This window comes from Acipenser ruthenus, chromosome 1 (genome assembly GCF_902713425.1).
Source record: "Acipenser ruthenus chromosome 1, fAciRut3.2 maternal haplotype, whole genome shotgun sequence".
In the NCBI taxonomy this organism is placed as follows: Eukaryota; Metazoa; Chordata; class Actinopteri; order Acipenseriformes; family Acipenseridae; genus Acipenser; species Acipenser ruthenus.
In genome coordinates, this window is record NC_081189.1 from 42848699 (window position 1) to 42867976 (window position 19278).

The window sequence follows — 19278 nt, forward strand, 5'->3', positions numbered from 1 at the left end:
CTCTCTGACAGTCACAGGCCCTTACTACAACAGCTGGACGAGCTGCATCTGGTTAATAAGAACCTGCTTCGTGTATCAAACCTGAACAGGCAGGCTGTGGCAGGAACCTGGCTGTGCTGATAGCTGCACGTAGGCAGCTTTGACTTTCCCAGGCACATGTGGGACACGCGGGGGCAAAGCACCGCTGTTTGATGCCCCTATTACACCAGGGCATACGTTTGGTCCCGTGGTGGACGAGATGCTGCAGCCCTCTCACCGCTTGCGGGAATCCACAAAGGAGCTGGTTCGCTTACATCCCAAGCGACCACCTCCAGTGTGCAAACCAGTGGCAAACTGGCGCCCAAGACCCAGTTGCCAAGGTGGTGTTAAGAACCGGCCCGCGGCTGCTCACCACGGAGGCTTTAATAGATTACACCACCCGGCACAGGGACAAAAGCTTCAGGCCAAGCCACAAGCCAAGCAGCACCCCTAGGAGTTTGCCAGAGGCCCCTTCTCAGGGAGCCATCTGGAGTATTGGCATCAGTGCACCACGGACATCTTGGTGCTTACTACTGTTAAAACCTGCTACTCTGTAGTTCAAGCATGGTCCTTCTCCCTTTCGGGGTGTGACTCCAACATCAGTCACAGACCCGCAAGACGCCAAGGTGGTGTCTCAGGAGGTAGCAGCTCTGCTGCAAAAATGAGCTGTTCGCATGATAGTTGGAGGAAGGGTTCTACTCCAGGTACTTCCTAGTGCCCAAGCGGGATGGTGGCAGACCAATCCTCGACCTCAGACAGGTCAACCTATATCTGAGCCGAAGGATGTTCAAAATGTTAGCGATGCGATAGCTGTTACACTTAATCAGGCCATGCGACTGGTTCACCACGGTGGACCTCAAAGACACCTATTTCCACATCCCTATAAAACCAGCGCACAGGAAGTACCTACGGTTCACCTTTCAGGGAACAGCGTATGAGTTCCACGTCTTGCCATTTGGCCTCTCTCTAGCCTTCTCGAAGTGCATGGAAGTTATTGTGGCCCATTAAGACTCAAAGACATCAGAGTGCTCAATTATCTGGACGACTGCCACCTTCAACGGTTGGGCTTTATGGTGAATCATGCGAAGAGCCAGCTCACGCCTTCTCAGACAGCCTTCTATCTAGGAGTGTGCTTGGATTCCAGGTCCATGCTGTCCACTCTGTCGGACAGCATAGTGCAGAGAATAGCCGCCTGTTTAAAACTCTTTCAGCTCAACAGAGCGCTCATGGTAGTGATGTTCCAGAGACTTCTGGGCTTGATGGCAGCAGCTTCCCAGGCCCTTACATTGGGTCTCCTGCAGATGCACCCTCTGCAGGCCTGGTTCAACAGCAGGGTTTTTCATCCTGCATTGAATCGCGACTGCCTGTTAAGTGTCTCGTCATTTTCTAAAGGCACTCTCTGGTGGAAATAGCCTCAGTGTAGCACTGGGCAGTGTCATCAGAAGAGTTGTCACCACGGGCGTGTCAAGCCTGGACTGACGCGCTGTGTGGAATGGCAGGGGTGCGCAAGGTTTGTGGAACCCCCCTTGGCAGGCGAAATTTTTAATAATACAAATGCTTTTAAAAAGACCCAATTTTTTTTTTTTTTTTTGTTTTTTTAGTGTTGCATGCAGAACAGCCACTCTAAGATTGTTACCTTTATTAAAAATGTGCACGGATGAATCTACCGATTTAATCTACCGGTTAATCAAACTGATGCCCATAAATGAACTGATAAAAAATTTGAATCGAGTGACAGCTCTAATTTCAATATATACTTTGATGTACGTGTTATTTTTTTATTTTTTTTTTACTTTGCAGTTAAGTCTTTGCGATGTTAAAACGTTATTTGCTTATTTAGGGGTTCTTTACTTAGGAAATACTAATTAGGGTTGTCACTATACACCAGAATGTAGTATAAAGTGTGTGTATGTGGATATGGTTTAAATGTCTAAATGCTGACACCTGCATAGCATTTAAACGTTCATAAAAATGTACCAAAAGCACATCCCTACACAAAAGCACACTCTCTCCACAAAAAAGTATTTCGCTTTGAATTTACTAACTTTCTTTGAAAACTAGTCCACATCTGGACTCTTGACCAACTCTGAGGACAGCTGATTTTTAGTCTCATGCACAAATCATGCTTTAGAATCCTTACACTCTTGCTTTAACCATGGATTTTAACACCCACTGCATATTACTGATATCACTGTCAACTGTTGCAAAAAAGGGAGACAATTGCAAGTTAAGATTATTGGTCAGGTTCATACAAACCCAATTTTAAAGTCTGTGTAAGAAATCAGAAGATACAGATAGCATGTGTTGGGTTGAAAAGGTCATTTTCTGATTTCCCCCTGAGAAGCAAATCAGTGTTTTCACTCTGTGCGCTGTTTTGCCTTGTTAATTTGTATGTAAATTGTGCTTAAACTGTGCTGCACATAGTCAAATGAACATGTTTAGGGTTTGCTGAGAATTGATGTTGTCCAGAATATCCAAATAAGGCTAAAACTTAAATGTTTCGGTGATTAAAAAGCAAAAAACAAATCTGCATTCTGCAAACAACTATTCTCCCAGTTTTCCCAGTGTAAATATGAGTGGTAATATTGGGGAATGGGCAGAAAAGCAGCTAATCTGTTTCTGTTTTCTGTTTGAGTGACAGTGTAAACAATAGTAAACAGACAACCTCGTATTTAAGGCCATTTTACTTTCATTTCGTACATTTTTTTTTTTTTTTTTTTTACAGACTAATACTGCGGTTTTACAGAAGATATATAAGTTGTTTTTACATTTATGTAAATTACTTTGTTTTAGTGCAATACAAGGCCACTTGTTTAATGTACTGTAGTACTGCCACAGGTTAACTTCAGCAACTTTACACAGTCATTTAAGGCAGATGTTCGCATTCACAGTGAAAGAGATTACTTTTTGTTCAGTCTGTTCCTTAATATTTATTTTTTTATAAGAGACTAATTATTGGAAAATGTTCTAGAAAACAAATAAAATAAAGGGCCTTGCTTTGCTTATACTCAGATTAATGTATTATTTACTTAGACATGTCTACCAAATGTAGCCAGGGATTTGACATGCTATATTTATTTTTCTTAGCTATTTGTTAAAAAAAAAAACAAGAATGTTGGTAAACATAAGTGAAAACGGGAAATAAATAACCCATTAGACAAACCATAGCAGCTCCAGAAACAAATTTGATGGTATATTTACCAGCAGGTGGTTCTGAAAAATATAGTTGTGTACGCAGTTGTGGGGAAAAAAACAAGACAGAGTAGCTTTATTCTTATTTCCAGAACCCGATGAGATTAGGCTACAGTGGAGGCTACTTGTATGATTTCATAATCCTACTTTCCAAGAGAACAACAATTCTACAATTTGTAGTGATCATTTTGATCTTAATGTATTTCATTGTATCCCTTAGGATCACAATCCTCACTAAATAAATTAACCAAAACTAAATTACAAATTTGTTCACAATAAATGCTAAATGAAAGAGAGCTCCATGAGTGATCTTTACATGATACTATACAAACTTTATTTTGCAGAAATTGATGAAGAGGATTTACTTATTAAACTTTGGCTTACACAAATACAAATAAGTTGTATACATTTCAGGGATGGAAATAAGCCTCCTTCTGCATAGCAGTTTCGGTATAGACTAACTAAACTGGTTTGCACAGGTTGTAGCAATAGTAGCAGCCAATAACTACTGTAATTATTTGGAATATAATCATAAGGCTTAAGTATCAACCATGTAACATTCTTTCTCATTCTACAGCTATTGTAGTGAGTATAATATCCACCAGGTTCTCTGCCAACACCACAGGGATGTGCTGCAGGCTTGAATTGTCAGCAATCGGCATGACTGGATATCCATTTGATCTGAAAAATGTTATCTTCAGATACAGATTGCAGCTTGTTGTATTTCCCATTTAGCAAGGTCTGTATACTCCCAGTGTCCTTCTGTTTTAATTAGGTTTGGGTCCTATAAAATCGTACATTGTATTTTTAGGGCTACTTATTTTCCGTAATCGTGGAATTATGCATTGGGAACAGAATTAGGCATTTTGGGAATGGAATTTTGTAATGTTCTTTTTCTCCTCGCAACTCCAGTTCTGTTTTTTTTTTTTTTTTGTTGGGGGTTTTTATGCGCTACACCCAGTCAAGTTGAGTTCATTCAACATGTGACTGCACTCACGTGTCTGCTGAAACTCAACATGGCAGCTGCACCAACGAAAAAAAGAAATGCACTGTTTCAGCAAAAGACAGCTAAAACATTTTCTGATTATCTATATGAGGATGGCAGGATAGTATTCTGCACATTTTGCTGTCATTTGATTGATCGTGTACAAGTTCATACCATTAAAGACCATATTGCCAGTCAGTAAATACGTAGAGAACAAGAAAGCAAAAAAGACACTAATGGTGAAGCACTGCATTCGTCTATGCTAAAAAACGTAGACCTAAGGTACTGCATTCTTGGGGCGTTCCCAAAGTAACTAAGCTAAATTAATTGCATATTTAATTATTGTTTAGTTTATTTATTTCCACTCTATGTGCATTTATTAATTCTATAATTAGCAATGTTAAACCAATGTTAAAGGATGTAAACATTTTGTCTGGAGACACACCTCTTGTTAGATTTTGCAAATAACAAGGCAGAATTAGCAAATAAATATTTGGGAGGGTTAATTATGCGTTTACATTAAAAGGGGTGCTATTTAAATTACAATTGAGTGATACACAGCAGTGAACCAGTGTAGAGCAACGACTCAGTCAACAGTGCACCTTTTTTTTTTAATCTCTGTTTCATATTTTATCCTGGTTATTGTAATTTCAGCAATAAACTTAATTTGTATAGTACTGTACATAGGATTACTCTCACATGACATTGCTGGACTATTACTAAATTGGTATTTTCAAAACACCTTGATTTGTAGACTGAACTACATTTAGTGGAAGACTGTAAATATGATTCAAACAGTGTTGGACATTTGTTTTCTGGACTGTTGTAATATAATTAAGTTTTCCTGCTTATTTTGATGTCAGCAATGAGCCAAGTGATGTTTATAAACATTATGACATGTTTGAAGTGTCTTCAGGTGCTTTACTTACTAATACAACAACAAGAGTCATTGAAAATGTTGGCTATACAAAAATAGAAAGAAATGTGTGGTAATATTTATTAATTTACTTATTTTAACTATCAAGATTATATTTATGTTTAAATGCCATGTTTAATTATCAATAAATTGATCAAAAGTGGGGAAAAAACAAACAAAAAAAAGTGTTATTCTCCAGAATGAAAAATAAGTAGCACAATATTTTTCATTGTCTTACATTTGGCATATAACACCACACACGTATTTCAAATTAGCAAAAAAGCAATGCTGGGACAGTACATCTTGAGGCACTGGGAAATCTGTTGAGGGGTGTTTTCATGTTTTAGCAGGTGCTTATACATGTTTATACATGTTAGCAGGTCAATTCAACCTCTGGTTGATGATGATTATGATGTTGTGCCAGACTGGGAGACGGATGGACTTCTTTGCTCACACTTTCTCTGTCCTTCCTTCAGTGAAATCATGGTGTCTCTCCCGTTGTTTTTCCTTGTCTGCAGCTACCTTAACGGCTTGGAGCGCATTGCAGAACCCAACTATCTGCCCACCCAACAAGATGTGCTTAGAGTCCGAGTTCCAACAACAGGGATCATTGAGTACCCTTTCGACTTACAAAGCGTCATTTTCAGGTAGACAGCCTGTTGCAGAAACCAGTTTTTCATTTTGAATGTGTTTTAACAGATACTTATGTATCTGTCCATCCATGTCAAAGCATGAAATTGTCCAGTTAATTCTTAGAGCCTTGACTGCATAACAGAAAGCCAGTTCAGATCTTAGTGAATGCCTCAGTAGTGCCAAGTTCAATGCACTGGAACTGGTTCATGTGTTGCCATGATATTATCCTTGGAATGCAGTGATTGTTAAATGTTAAAATGCCCTTGTTTGCTGATTCACATGCATTATACAGTTTTACTAGATTGTGTAAAGTACATCTATTACATGTGAATTTATATAGTTTGTTAAAAAAATAAAACCCTAGCTGTGTGTTTTGATATCCCAAAAGAGTGAAATTTCACTTTTTTTTTTAGGATGGTGGATGTTGGAGGGCAGCGATCGGAAAGAAGAAAATGGATTCACTGCTTTGAAAACGTGACGTCTATCATGTTTCTGGTTGCCCTCAGTGAGTACGACCAAGTACTCGTGGAGTCTGACAATGAGGTGGGTTGGAATGGAAACATATAACTCATTTGTTTCAGTGTATTTGAAAGAAATGGAAATTAAAGGAACATTTTTGCATTTTTTGCATGATGAACTTGACTCTGTGGTGTTGGGGTCATTTCAGGATCATGTCTATCATTTTGAAATGTCCTACAGTATTCTTCTGTATAAACAGTGGACTAAGGAATAACTGCAGTAATTAGAAGTAGACACTATTTTGTATGTTTTGAAAGTTCTACACCTATTCTGTTTTAGACGTAATGTTGGGCGCTAAGATGTAAGAACATAAGAACATAAGGAAGTTTACAAACGAGAGGAGGCCATTCGGCCCATCTTGCTAGTTTGTTTGTTAGTAGCTTATTGATTCCAGAATCTCATCAAGCAGCTTATTGAAGGATCCCAGGGTGTCGGCTTCAAAAACATTACTGGGGAGTTGGTTCCAGACCCTCACAATTCTCTGTGTAAAAAAAAAAGTGTCCAAGACAGTTTAAACATTGCACATTGTTGAGTGCTAATCCTGAGCATGCAGGATTAGCACAATTGTGACTACGTATATATCTTTTTTTATAATCAGTGTTTGTGTGAAATTAGTCCTTGTGTCATAGTTATTTTAATCAATGCAGTGTGTGTATGTGTTTTATACATTATTTTAAAAATCAGTTACCACAGATCACCCTTTTAGTATAAATGTGTTAAACTGTGTCCTCCATTCTAGGGAAGGCATGGTTTGTTTTAGTTGCTGCCGTAGGGTTTATACAGCTGTTTCCTATTTTCGATTAGTTTGTACTTACATTAATGGGAGACTGAGCCAAAAACCTCTGTATTCTACCACAAGAGAGACATTTGCATTATGTGTGCTAACCTGCAGTAACAGCAGAGGCTCTGAAACACCATCAGACCATCAGAATTCCTACTTACATGACCACAGTAAATCCAGTCTCTGATTTGTTGAAAGATCAGCTGGCATTTCACTGCCATATTTTCCTTCACACTATTGGAGCTTTAGGATATATATCATGTGGTATTTAAGTATTTATTGCATGTTAATAATGTGTTTGATTTGGTTCTAGATAATACAAATACACAATTTTATAATTCTTCCCATTTAATTACAGTACAAGCCAAACACAAACTATGATCTGCTCTGGTCACGGGCTGTTACATTTTGTCATTTATATATTATTTAAGGATTGCTGAGTTTTACTTGTGGTCTGCTCTTTGTATAACTTATTTGAGAAGTTTAAAAAAGATAGACAATTTAACAATGCAAATATGCTTTTGTGCTTACATTGTAAATGTTAAAGTTGAATCCTGAAGAGTCAAACTAAAGGCTCACGTTAGAGTAAAATAAAAGTAAACAACAATTTTATAGAAATTGTGTAAGGATTAACAATTTTGAATACATAATATAAACCAATGGCCCTTTGTACTTGTTATTATTTGTTGTACTTCTTTATCAGCTTAATATATGTCATAAAGCAAACGATTTCCTAAAAAATATAAAACACCCAATTAGAATGTTTCTTACTTGATGTCTGAACAAACTTTGTACATTTTGCATTTATTAAAAAAGATATAGTAAAAGCTGTTATTGCACAAAAAAGGAAACACTGTGATTTAAGTGACCACGACAGGAGTTATAGCCTAGTAGCAGGGATTCAAGTAACTCAGTATCCTAGTGTTCATGCACAAGAACTTGATAATGTTTCTGGTGCAAAACACAAGCAGAGAACTGATGTGCCGGGTTGGCTTTGCTGTTTTATGAATTAAAAATATATTCAGCTTAACCAACTGTGTAGTTCCAGTACTCGATAGAATACTGTTTCATAATGCCAGCTAAAGTTTAATATACATATGTTTACTTGCATGTAATTTAACAGTTTGAAAATATTTGCTTACATATAATTGGTAGTTAGCCAAAGTGAGTCATTTAAAATATTAACTTAGTTTTGAATTGCTGTTTTTGGTATACCGAAAACCTTCAAGTTTCAGACGAAGCAAGGTAACTCATTGAGTGCTAATTTATTTAGGTTAGTTGGAGAACAATGCAATTTATTGAGTGCTATTTAAGCAATAGAGCCCATCGATGCAGGCTCTACCGTGTGGTAGATGACCGCGACTGGAGTTATGCGTTCCGAGCTGTAGGCGAGAGCGCTAACGAAAGTCAAGGTCATCTACCACACAGTAGAGCCCGCATCGAGAGGACTCTATCGCCATTAGAAAATGATTTATTTCTTTATTTTCTCTTTTAAAAAAACTTTAATTTACCTTGAACCTTCTGATTTTGCTGGGTAACCTTCCGCTGAGGAAAATAGTCCCTAACATAATTAGAATAGAAAAACGACATACATGTATATTATTATTGTGTCATTGCCAGATAAATTAACTGTAGGATTGTTGAATAGTCTGTAGTATAGAGTCGGACTCGAAACTTGTTGTTGGAGGCGGGGCATCATTCAAACTGGAAGGGAGTGGATTGGCTGGTGCGGAAAGAACTGAAATAGGGTTGGCAGTTTGACTGGCTGGTTTTGAGGTTTTGGATCCAGCTTATGACAGAATTGTTGACCAACCGTGTCTTTCCTGCTGATTTGCTTTACAGTAGCTGCAAATTGAGCCTTCATTACGGTGTCCTGTCACAGACATGATTTCCCTTGTCTCTAGACCAGCGTCAGAAAGTATCAATGTTTATGTAGCTTTTTATGTCATAAAATTTGTTGTAGATTAGAATGTAAAGGGGAAAAGCCGGTATTTATGTGCGGATTGATTTAAGATTTATTTCAGATTTTCTATGCAAAATAGAAGCCTGCTAGATCTGGAAGCTGATTGGCTGTTCACACTCAATTGTTTTCTAATTTATTTTATTTAGCTGAAGAAAAAGTACAATACTGTATATCTGTTAAAATTCTGATACAGTTTGAAAGAAATACATTAAATAAAAAGAAAAATTTACTTACTTGCGACTAAGATGATATAATAAACTTGTAGAACTACCGTGAGTAGGGCTGTATTTTTTCACAGTAAAAATGGCTTATTTCATGGCATTTCACAGTCCAGAAATAGGTATTTCAAGGTATTTCACGATTTAAACATATTTATTAAAGCAGAAGAATAGCGTTGTCACATTCAAAACTGATCATTTTTCTCTAGTTATTATACAACAAATGTTCCTAAATATTGAAATGCTTATCTGAAAAACAGTAAATGCTAATTTCAGTGAATTATCAAAAAAAAAAAAAAAAGTAAATAAATGTAAAAAATAACAGTGAAATGTCCCCATCTTATACCAGACAGAGTGATCTTTAGCAGTCTGGTATTCTGAACAATTATTACAGCTTACACTCGCTTTTTTCACTCTGCAAACACGCCGTGCAGCCATATCCAGAACTTCCAGCTTCGGAGGACCACGCAGTTCTGAATTGTGTACAGGCCAGCTTGCAGGCGCCCGGCCAGCCACAGGGGTCGCTGGTGTGCTCCACAGCTGACCTAACTCCTACCCCGCCTGGGCAGCGCTTGTCCACGGTCAGCAGTGGCATAGCTTGGATTCGAACTGGCGATCTCCAAGCTATAGGGCGCATCTTGCACTCCGGCCAGTGCCTTTACCTGATGCGCCACTTGGGAGCTCCCTTTGAAGACATTTGAAATAAATCATGTATCTCTATGCAGTGTGTTGATTTACCTGCTGCCAGGTTCCTAAATGCAGTGTAACAGTTACCGGTATTGCGTCAATGAGGCAACATTTGCTGTATTTATTTTGAAAGTGATTAAAAAAATATTTACATTATTCTTTTACTGGGAAATTTACAGGGAACTACATATTAGGTAATGGGTACATTTAACAGAAGTCTGTGATAACCGTGAAAAAAATGCAGCCTTACCGATGAGCAAATGTTGCAAGTTGTGTCTTGTTTTTTTCATTCTGAGATATTGTGAAATATTAGAAATATACCTTCCAGTTGCCCTTTTGCCAAGGTCTTTAGAAGATTTATTTTTCATGCACTTTTTTTTTGATAAATCGATTAAAACCCATAGTTTTTACCTATAAACCAGTATATATATTCTTACTCAGAGGTGTAAAAATAGGCTGTAAATTGCTTTTCTTTTTCGAGGCGAGTTAGTGCAGCATGGAACTTGACAATCCCCATTTGAGTGGTAAACAAGGCCTTTCATTCTGCGTGTTCCTTTGTGGTGATAATAGTGTGGGATGCACCCTTTTTGAAAAAAAAAAAACTCATATGGCATCAACATCAAAACGAAATAACTTTTGGAAGGCATCGGTCTTAAATTTGCCAGTTTTTAATTTCACCACCCTACTCACGAAGAAGAACAAATTGATATTCCTTCTCTTGCTAGCAAGTTCAAACCACATTGGTCTGTTGTATGTAACGACCAATAGATTAGACCTTCTGTTGGCAATTAGGACAGATTTGGTTATTTTAGTAAACTTGATTACTCAGCTAAGATTCCTGCAGTAGACAGATTGACACTGAAAAACATGTTTTTGTCTCATCCGAGTAATATCCCTTATTTGCCCAAAAGCTTTTCTACTTGGTATAATATGCATGATTCAAGATTTGATCTCCTAGCTCAGTCCTCCCCTGATACCAATTTACATGGTAGTGCTTTTCAGTCACAGCTTCCAAATAAAGACCTGAGAGCAGTGGAAGGCAATGTTAATCCTCCGTGAGCAGGAAATGCATCCTGCATACATAAACTTGATTAATTGATGATTTTAAAGCAAAAAAATGACCCAAAACTATGAGGTGCCACGTGTAAAAAAAAGAAAAAAGCATTAATATTTTTTTTCCAGATTTATCTTTAATCTTGTATTTTATCCCAGATTTATAAATGTTGTGAAAATAAATAAATATTTAAAATGTGTACATTCAGATATAATTTATAAATCTTAAAATATTTAGCAAGTTTTCAACATTTAAATGCTAAATCTTTATTTTAAAAATAAATATATATTTTCTTATTAAATATTTATTTTGAGAATCAAGATTTAGCTGTTCGCAAATAAATCTGGATTTTGTGAACTTAAATATTTAACTAAATCTTAAATCTAAAAAAAGATTTAACATTTAGCTAAATATTTAACTCAGTCTTAAATCTCTTAACAAGATTTAACATTTAGCTAAATATTTAACTGGCCAGCTAAATCTCTAAAAAAGATTTAACATTTAGCTAAATATTGAACTCAGTCTTAAATCTCTTAACAAGATTTAACATTTAGCTAAATATTTAACTGGCCAGCTAAATCTCTAAAAAAGATTTAACATTTAGCTAAAAATCTCTGAACAAGATTTAACATTTAGCTAAATATTTAACTAAATCTTAAATCTCTTAACAAGATTTAACATTTAGCTAAATATTTAACTGGCCAGCTAAATCTCTAAAAAAGATTTAACATTTAGCTAAATATTTAACTGGCCAGCTAAAGCCTAGGAGACACATGAGCGGCGCGGCATCGCTAGCGGGGAGCGGCAAAATGCCGCACATATCGCTCACCTTTTATTTCAATTAGAGTGAACACACATTGACGAAAAAATGACATTACGGAAAAGTGTCGCTGCGGCAGAATTTTAGAACCGCAAAATATTGCTCGGCGATATTTTGCTGATCAAACATTTTCCCACAGCGGCAAATCTGGGTCTAGCCAATCGTGGTGTGGGATACGTCATGTCTTGATGAACTCGAATATCCATCAACATGGAGGAGCTACTGATAGCTGAAGTTGCTCAGCATCCCGAGCTATTTGATTATAAAAATAAGAACTTCAAGGACGTTGGTTATGGGTCTAATACACCCTGCATTTATCCAATTACTTGAGTATCATTTGTCAGATATACACGTCAAGTAATTAACCAGTTGCAAGCCGACTGATTATTGTGTATACAATTGCGAAGAATGAGATCCCTTTTTTCCTTAATAATAGCACCTCCTATACAACGTATAACTCCAGATACAGTACCACAGCCCAGTCTTGTTAACTGCGGTGCTGGGTATATAATAGCTGTTTCTTTGTAGAAAAAGGCTTTCACATTGTATCCCAAAATAAATATCATATTTTACATACATATCCTTAAAAAAATGCAATATTTATTTTTTTAGGTCGGATCATCCTCAAAGACCTCATTCCGAAAGAAATACATTGTTTCCGAATCTCATTAGCTAGTTTATTTGATACGTGTCCATTCTGCAAACATTCCGAATCAGCTGGAGCTAGATCTAAGACTTTGGGGATGTATATTGAAATAACACAATGCTGCTATAATTGTGGGTAGGTCCCTTCATTAGTTGGAAGTGAGAACAACTCTTGTCTTGGGTTTTCTTTTCGCCACAACCACTTACACAGCACAGATGTTTGTTTTTTTTGTTTTGTTTTTTTTTAATCATAATAATACATCAAAATACAACATGCGAAGGAAACATGTACAGTGTGAAAGATGTCTACTACACAAAACGAAAGCAGGTACAAGTTCCTTCCTTATGGAAAATTAGACAGACTATGTTTGTCACACAGACTAGTGTGTTTCCACATGGAGGTACTATAGCTTATACAACGCTTCATTGGGCATGCACTGGTACGTTTCAGAGCACATGTGAGGGTACATGCGCAAGTCATGTTTTTTGGCTCAGAAGAGATGCACGAGAACAGTGATTTTGGACATAGCAGTGTGGCATTCTGCAGATGTTTGGGCGCATACGGATTATTATACAATGAGCAAATGCATTTGGAACAGCAAAGTGGGATAGTTTATGTTTTATTTTTCATGTAGTGCTGATGTACCCTTTAATTCATTGTAGCCATCCAGCTGGCCATCCCCTCTACAACAGGGATGCATGTATGCATATATGTCACATTTCTAGAGAACTAAATAACTGTGGTGAAACTTGATAAGGTAATTATTTAACACAACTTTAATGAAGATATTTGGACAGTGCAGGTCCAATAGCAGCTACACAGATATTTTCATTGTTTTCTAACATGCAAGAGCAAAAAGTAGTGAACAAAACAACCTGGCAGTAAGACTTTCCCGACTCAGGACAAAGCTAAGAACGCTGTGTAGCCCACCTGATGTACTGCAAATGAAATTCCACCTCATCCCTGCCGTATCCATGGTAAAGACATGCAGCAGTGTGGAGCAGTGTGGAGTAGTGGTTAGGGCTCTGGACTCTTGACTGGTGGGTTGTGGGTTCAATCCCAGGTGGTGGACACTGCTGCTGTACCCTTGAGCAAGGTACTTTACCTAGATTGCTTCAGTAAAAACCCAACTGTATAAATGGGTAATTGTATGTAAAAATAATGTGATATCTTGTAACAATTGTAAGTCGCCCTGAATAAGGGCATCTGCTAAGAAATAAATAATAATAATATACTATTCATGATGTCATTTAGTTTGTATACCAATGGTAATTGGGGGAAGTCTATTCTCATGCTACTGTACTGTTTTCATTCGGTTAAAACAAACTAACTTGTGAGATGCTCCGTAAACATTAGGGATGGCATGCAACCGGTTAAACTGGTGAATTATTTTTTGTTCCGTTTTGTTTTTACAAATATATCTTTGTTTTAAGTCTGACTGAAGCTCAACATTGCATGTGTGTTGTTTTTTTATCTTAAGGATTATCGAAGGAAAAGCTTCAAAAGTCCTGCTTTAAGCATTGTGGTGTTTATCTTCTTGTTTTATGCCAAGGGAAATGTGTTGAAAGGTGATTAAGGCATGTAAATTGGCATACAGGTCACAAAGAATATTTATGGAGTCATAACTTGTAGTTGTTATTTTTCAAAATTAAAGTCACAATTAAATAGTTTTGCTTATCATACACTGGTATATGTACCAGATAGTATACAAGTATATCCAAACAAGGCTGTGAACAGGCTGGCTGTATGGGTGACGTCAGGCCAGAAAGAAACACACACAGACAGTACTGGCAGGTGAAACTGAGACGCTGCAGCGCTCAGTGTTTTATTAAATAAAAAAATAAAAGATTTAAACAAAAACAGCACACGGCACTTGAGGCCAAAATAAATAGACAAACAAAACAGACAGTGGATGAACACTAAACGAGTAGCATTTGTTATTTTGCTTACTTTTCTCCTTCTCTCTCCACACCTGTTCTCCACTCATCGAACACACAACCCTGAGTGAGTAAAACGTGCATCTATATATACTGTTGTGCCGGGATTCAATTACCAATTAATTATTCACTTGAATCCCAGCACGTGAACTAATTTGTGCAATCCCGTGCTCACATACTTTATCTGCACGTGAAGTGATTATGCATCCCCATGCCTAAATACAACTATATATTTTAAATCACTAGTGCTACACAGACCCATTTATATCCCATGCACCAATACCTATACACCAACATTAACACACCACACGCAACACAGAACACATAATCCACACATGGGCGGGGTACACTGCCACAAAGGAAGATACAGTATGTAATGATACAGCCTGAAACTGTGGCTGCAGCAACAGATGATATCATCAGTTGTATGCAGGAGGTTTTGCATTTCATTTTAAAACAACTGCAAATGTATTCAAACTGGGTTTGAATACACTATGATGGCGTTTACATGGACAAGTCATGACAGTTTTCCTCACAATGTTTTTGCCGTACTTTTCAGGAAATTGCATTGCTATGCTGTTCAGATTTTGGAAAAAAGTTGGCCGTACCAATGCAGATTACTGAATTCATAGTAATTTAGTGGAGGGGATATTTAAATGTCTGTGTCTGCCTAGCAATTAGGAAAAGAACGACTGAATATCGTGAGGAGAGCTTCATGCGAAAAGAATTAACTTGTTGCGCACATTCCGAATTATCACACTTGTTTGTGTCTCGTCACCTTTCCAACACACACACACACACACACACACACACACACACTTTTTACTACTTTGCGTTCTTTCTTGTCTGTCTGTGTGTGCGTGTGTGTGGTTTGGTACGGCTTTGCTGAGGAATAACGTGAGATTCTGCCAGTTAAACGGGATTTTGACTGCTGAAATCTTGTGAGACACAAGCACGATTCCTGCTCCAGTTTACATGGGTTTTTACAGCTATTTTTATCGTGAGAAAGTGATTGACCCTGCCGTCACACTGCCAAAAGGACATCCTTTTGCTGTTTCATGATGATGTATTCGAGTGACAACGTCACACAGTCATGACTGTAGAGTCAATTTTCACGTGCATGTGAACCCAGCCTAAGTTTCTACCTTTATGAATCAACTCCTTTAAAGATGGACTCTGAATAACCTAGCTGGAAGCAGCTCTTAGAATCTCAGGGTTTTTTTTATACATTTTTTGTATTGCTTGGTTTAGGAGTCAATCAATTCACTTCTAAAGACTAACAAGAGGATGTTTGGTGGAGAATACATTATGAATTTCAATTGCTTATAAATAATTTGTACCACAGCCTGCAATGAGTACAACTTGAAACTGAATGCTTGCATTATTTTTGGGCCCCTATTAGAAGTAATTTAATGGAAGTATGTATGCATCCATATACAATATATATATATATATATATATCTCTCAAACAGATACTTGGTTGTCAATTTAAAAAAAAAAGTTTGGGTAGCATTTTAGTTTATAAGAGTCTGAGACTGTTGGCAAAACACTGACATTCTAGCCTGCAGTTAACTGTTTAGTGGCTGCCATATTTTAAATCTTTTTACCCTTTAATTTAGTCACATTAAAGTGTGATCAGTCCAGCACAGATTAACTTATCAGAACCCACTGTTGCCCTGCTGTAAATCTTTTTCTTTCTAACTTTTGTCTGGCCTCAAAAAGATTATCTTTTTTATGCTTTTTGAAAATGTAATGGTCGTCATCCAGCTTCATCTTTTTTTGTGATAAAGAAGCAATTGTATCCAAAAAAAAAAGATAATCTACATGGTCAGGTAGAAAAAAAACAGAGTTGGTGCAGTAGACATGTTTGCTTACTGTAGCTTGCTGGATTGTTCTGGGAACAGGGATCACAAGGTTATGCAAACTGGCCTATTTGTCTGAGCTTCTCTGTGTTGAGATGAGCAATGCAGACAACAGAAATGTTGAAGTATGCTCACAAATACACATCTAAGGGATCAGTGGAATGCTAAGTGAAATATGCAGCACCCTGTAACTTGATGTTATGTCAGCTGCAAGGCTTAATCAGTGAAGATTTAGTATTCCAAGTAGAGGTAGTTAATAGGGGGTTTTGGTTAATAGGTAACAAATGCCACATGTGCTTTGGGAAACTCCCTTCATGTATTGGCACACACATATTGTAGCTAAATGGACTCTGAGCTAATTGCAACGGCTGTACCTGCTCTGAAAGTAATGTGAATGGTTACACTGTCAGGAGAAGGATGTCACCTTTTGTATACAGGAATGTCTGCGTTTGTCCTCACCTGGATATTGATATTATGGGTAGTGTATAATAAGAGCATTGTCTGTAGCTGGTTACAGTATTTAAACTGTTAAAATCTCATAAACCTAATGGCATTTTTCATATTGTGGAAACTCTAAATCTCAATCTAACTCTACCGTTCAATTTGACCTTCAACCTAAGATGGTATATTGTGGTCAAGTGAGACCTAACGCTTTGAGAGATTGGCTTCATACACGGTACACAACTGGATTCTATGATTCGATTCGATTATTGATTCAAGACAAATGAATCATTTTATGGCAGTAATTTTGCAAGGCTGCCGCTGCCTGACTTCATGTTTGCAGGGTTATATAAACACTGCACACTAAATGTGTTGATGACCTTGGCATTGGACTCTGACCTAATCTGGCTGCCATGTTAAGGTTGTGTCACTTTTTAAGTTTCTCGATTTATAGACTAGAGACAGTCTACTGAGTTTTATTTGAAAAATGTCTGCGTAGGTAGCAAACTAAGTTCCCATTCATTTAATGCAGCTCAAATACTGTATGATTTTCCATACATATCTATCTACAAAATGTATTTTTTTATATTTGGGATATTCTGCTTTGGTAAGTTTGTTTGGTAAGTAACCTAATAACCCTGACAGGTGGGAGGGGGGAGAACATACAGAAAAACAATCATAAGAAATAGAAACGAACAAAATCCATAGGGCCTACTGTCTTATCAAGCTATTTCCTTACATTATGCCCTCCAGGAATGCTTTTTTGTTTATAAAATCACCCAGTTCCAGTTGAAAAAAAAAAAAAAAAACACTTTTATACGGACTTACTGATTTAAAACTGACCAATGCATTACTAATTTGAATGCATTCTTTAGACAACACACACATTTGCTTTGTTGTGTAATTTATTTACAAAGTCTACAATGATTTGTTGACAGCAATCTTCTTTCCTGTTTGCTTTGTTACAGAACCGAATGGAAGAGAGCAAAGCACTATTTAGGACGATAATCACATATCCCTGGTTTCAAAATTCATCAGTTATTCTCTTCTTGAACAAGAAGGACCTCCTTGAAGAGAAGATCATGTATTCTCATCTAGTTGATTACTTTCCTGAATATGATGGTAAGTCATTAGCTAGCTCACTCGCTTGCTTCCTCCCTCCCTTCTATTGTACATTGCTCCTTCTCTCCCTCCCTTACTCTGATAAATGTAAGTGTATAACAGGAAATGATAAGAATAATCTTGAAGTACAAATTTTATATGTGCTCTTTCAAACACTCCTACTAAGATAGATACTGCCATTTAATAGTAATAGCCATGGCTCCAAGTATAGTAAGTGGCTCAATGCAGTCTGCCAAAGTCTTTGAAACATTACAGTATCTGTTCATACACATATTAAAATAATCTGTCACAAGTAGACTTCACCATGACGTTTGTATGATATTTGATCTCTTCCACTTAGATATACAGTATTTGTAGTTTTGTTATAATTATATTAATGTCTACTCATTAAATGTGATTGTTCGAGCCAGGTACTGTAGGGACAGAACAAAATACATATATTTTTAATTGTACACCCATTTTTTTTTTTTTAAACTTACTCACTAGTTTACAATGGAAAAGTGTGAAGGACAGGGTTATTTCAATGGAAAAGTGTGAAGGACAGGGTTATTTCAATGGAAAAGTGTGAAGGACAGGGTTATTTCAATAGAAAAGTGTGAAGGACAGGGCTATTTCAGTGGAAAAGTGTGAAGGACAGGGTTATTTCAATAGAAAAGTGTGAAGGACAGGGTTATTTCAATGGAAAAGTGTGAAGGACAGGGTTATTTCAATAGAAAAGTGTGAAGGACAGGGTTATTTCAATAGAAAAGTGTGAAGGACAGGGTTATTTCAATGGAAAAGTGTGAAGGACAGGGCTATTTCAATGGAAAAGTGTGAAGGACAGGGTTATTTCAATAGAAAAGTGTGAAGGACAGGGTTATTTCAATGGAAAAGTGTGAAGGACGGCTATTTCAGTGGAAAAGTGTGAAGGACAGGGTTATTTCAATGGAAAAGTGTGAAGGACGGCTATTTCAGTGGAAAAGTGTGAAGGACGGCTATTTCAGTGGAAAAGTGTGAAGGACAGGGTTATTTCAATGGAAAAGTGTGAAGGACAGTTATTTAAATGGAAAAGTGTGAAGGACAGGGTTATTTCAATGGAAAAGTGTGAAGGACAGGGTTATTTCAATAGAAAGGTGTGAAGGGCAGGGTTATTTCAATGGAAAAGTGTGAAGGACAGGGTTATTTCAATAGAAACGTGTGAAAGACAGGGTTATTTCAATGGAAAAGTGTGAAGGACAGGGTTATTTCAATAGAAACGTGTGAAGGACAGGGTTATTTAAATGGAAAAGTGTGAAGGACAGGGTTATTTCAATAGAAACGTGTGAAGGACAGGGTTATTTAAATGGAAAAGTGTGAAGGACAGGGTTTTCTCAGTAGAAAATTATGAACGACAGGGTTTTCTCAGTAGAAAAGTGTGAAAACCCTGTTTTTAGCAGACAGGGTTTTCCATTGAAATAACCCTGTCCTTCACACTTTAATGTGTGTCCTTCAGTTTAGTAGCACCG

At 37.1% G+C, this 19278-nt stretch overlaps 1 protein-coding gene across 1 annotated transcript in view; it reads left to right on the forward strand.

The window, feature by feature from the left end:
• The window catches only part of LOC117421535 (guanine nucleotide-binding protein G(q) subunit alpha), a 97797-nt gene that overhangs the window by 68341 nt on the left and 10178 nt on the right, over window positions 1-19278 (forward strand). Inside the window, exons 5-7 of the mRNA XM_034036058.3 lie at window positions 5630-5758; window positions 6158-6287; window positions 17641-17794. Of these exons, the coding sequence (XP_033891949.1) occupies window positions 5630-5758; window positions 6158-6287; window positions 17641-17794 (413 nt within the window). The remainder of the gene's footprint in view (window positions 1-5629; window positions 5759-6157; window positions 6288-17640; window positions 17795-19278) is intronic.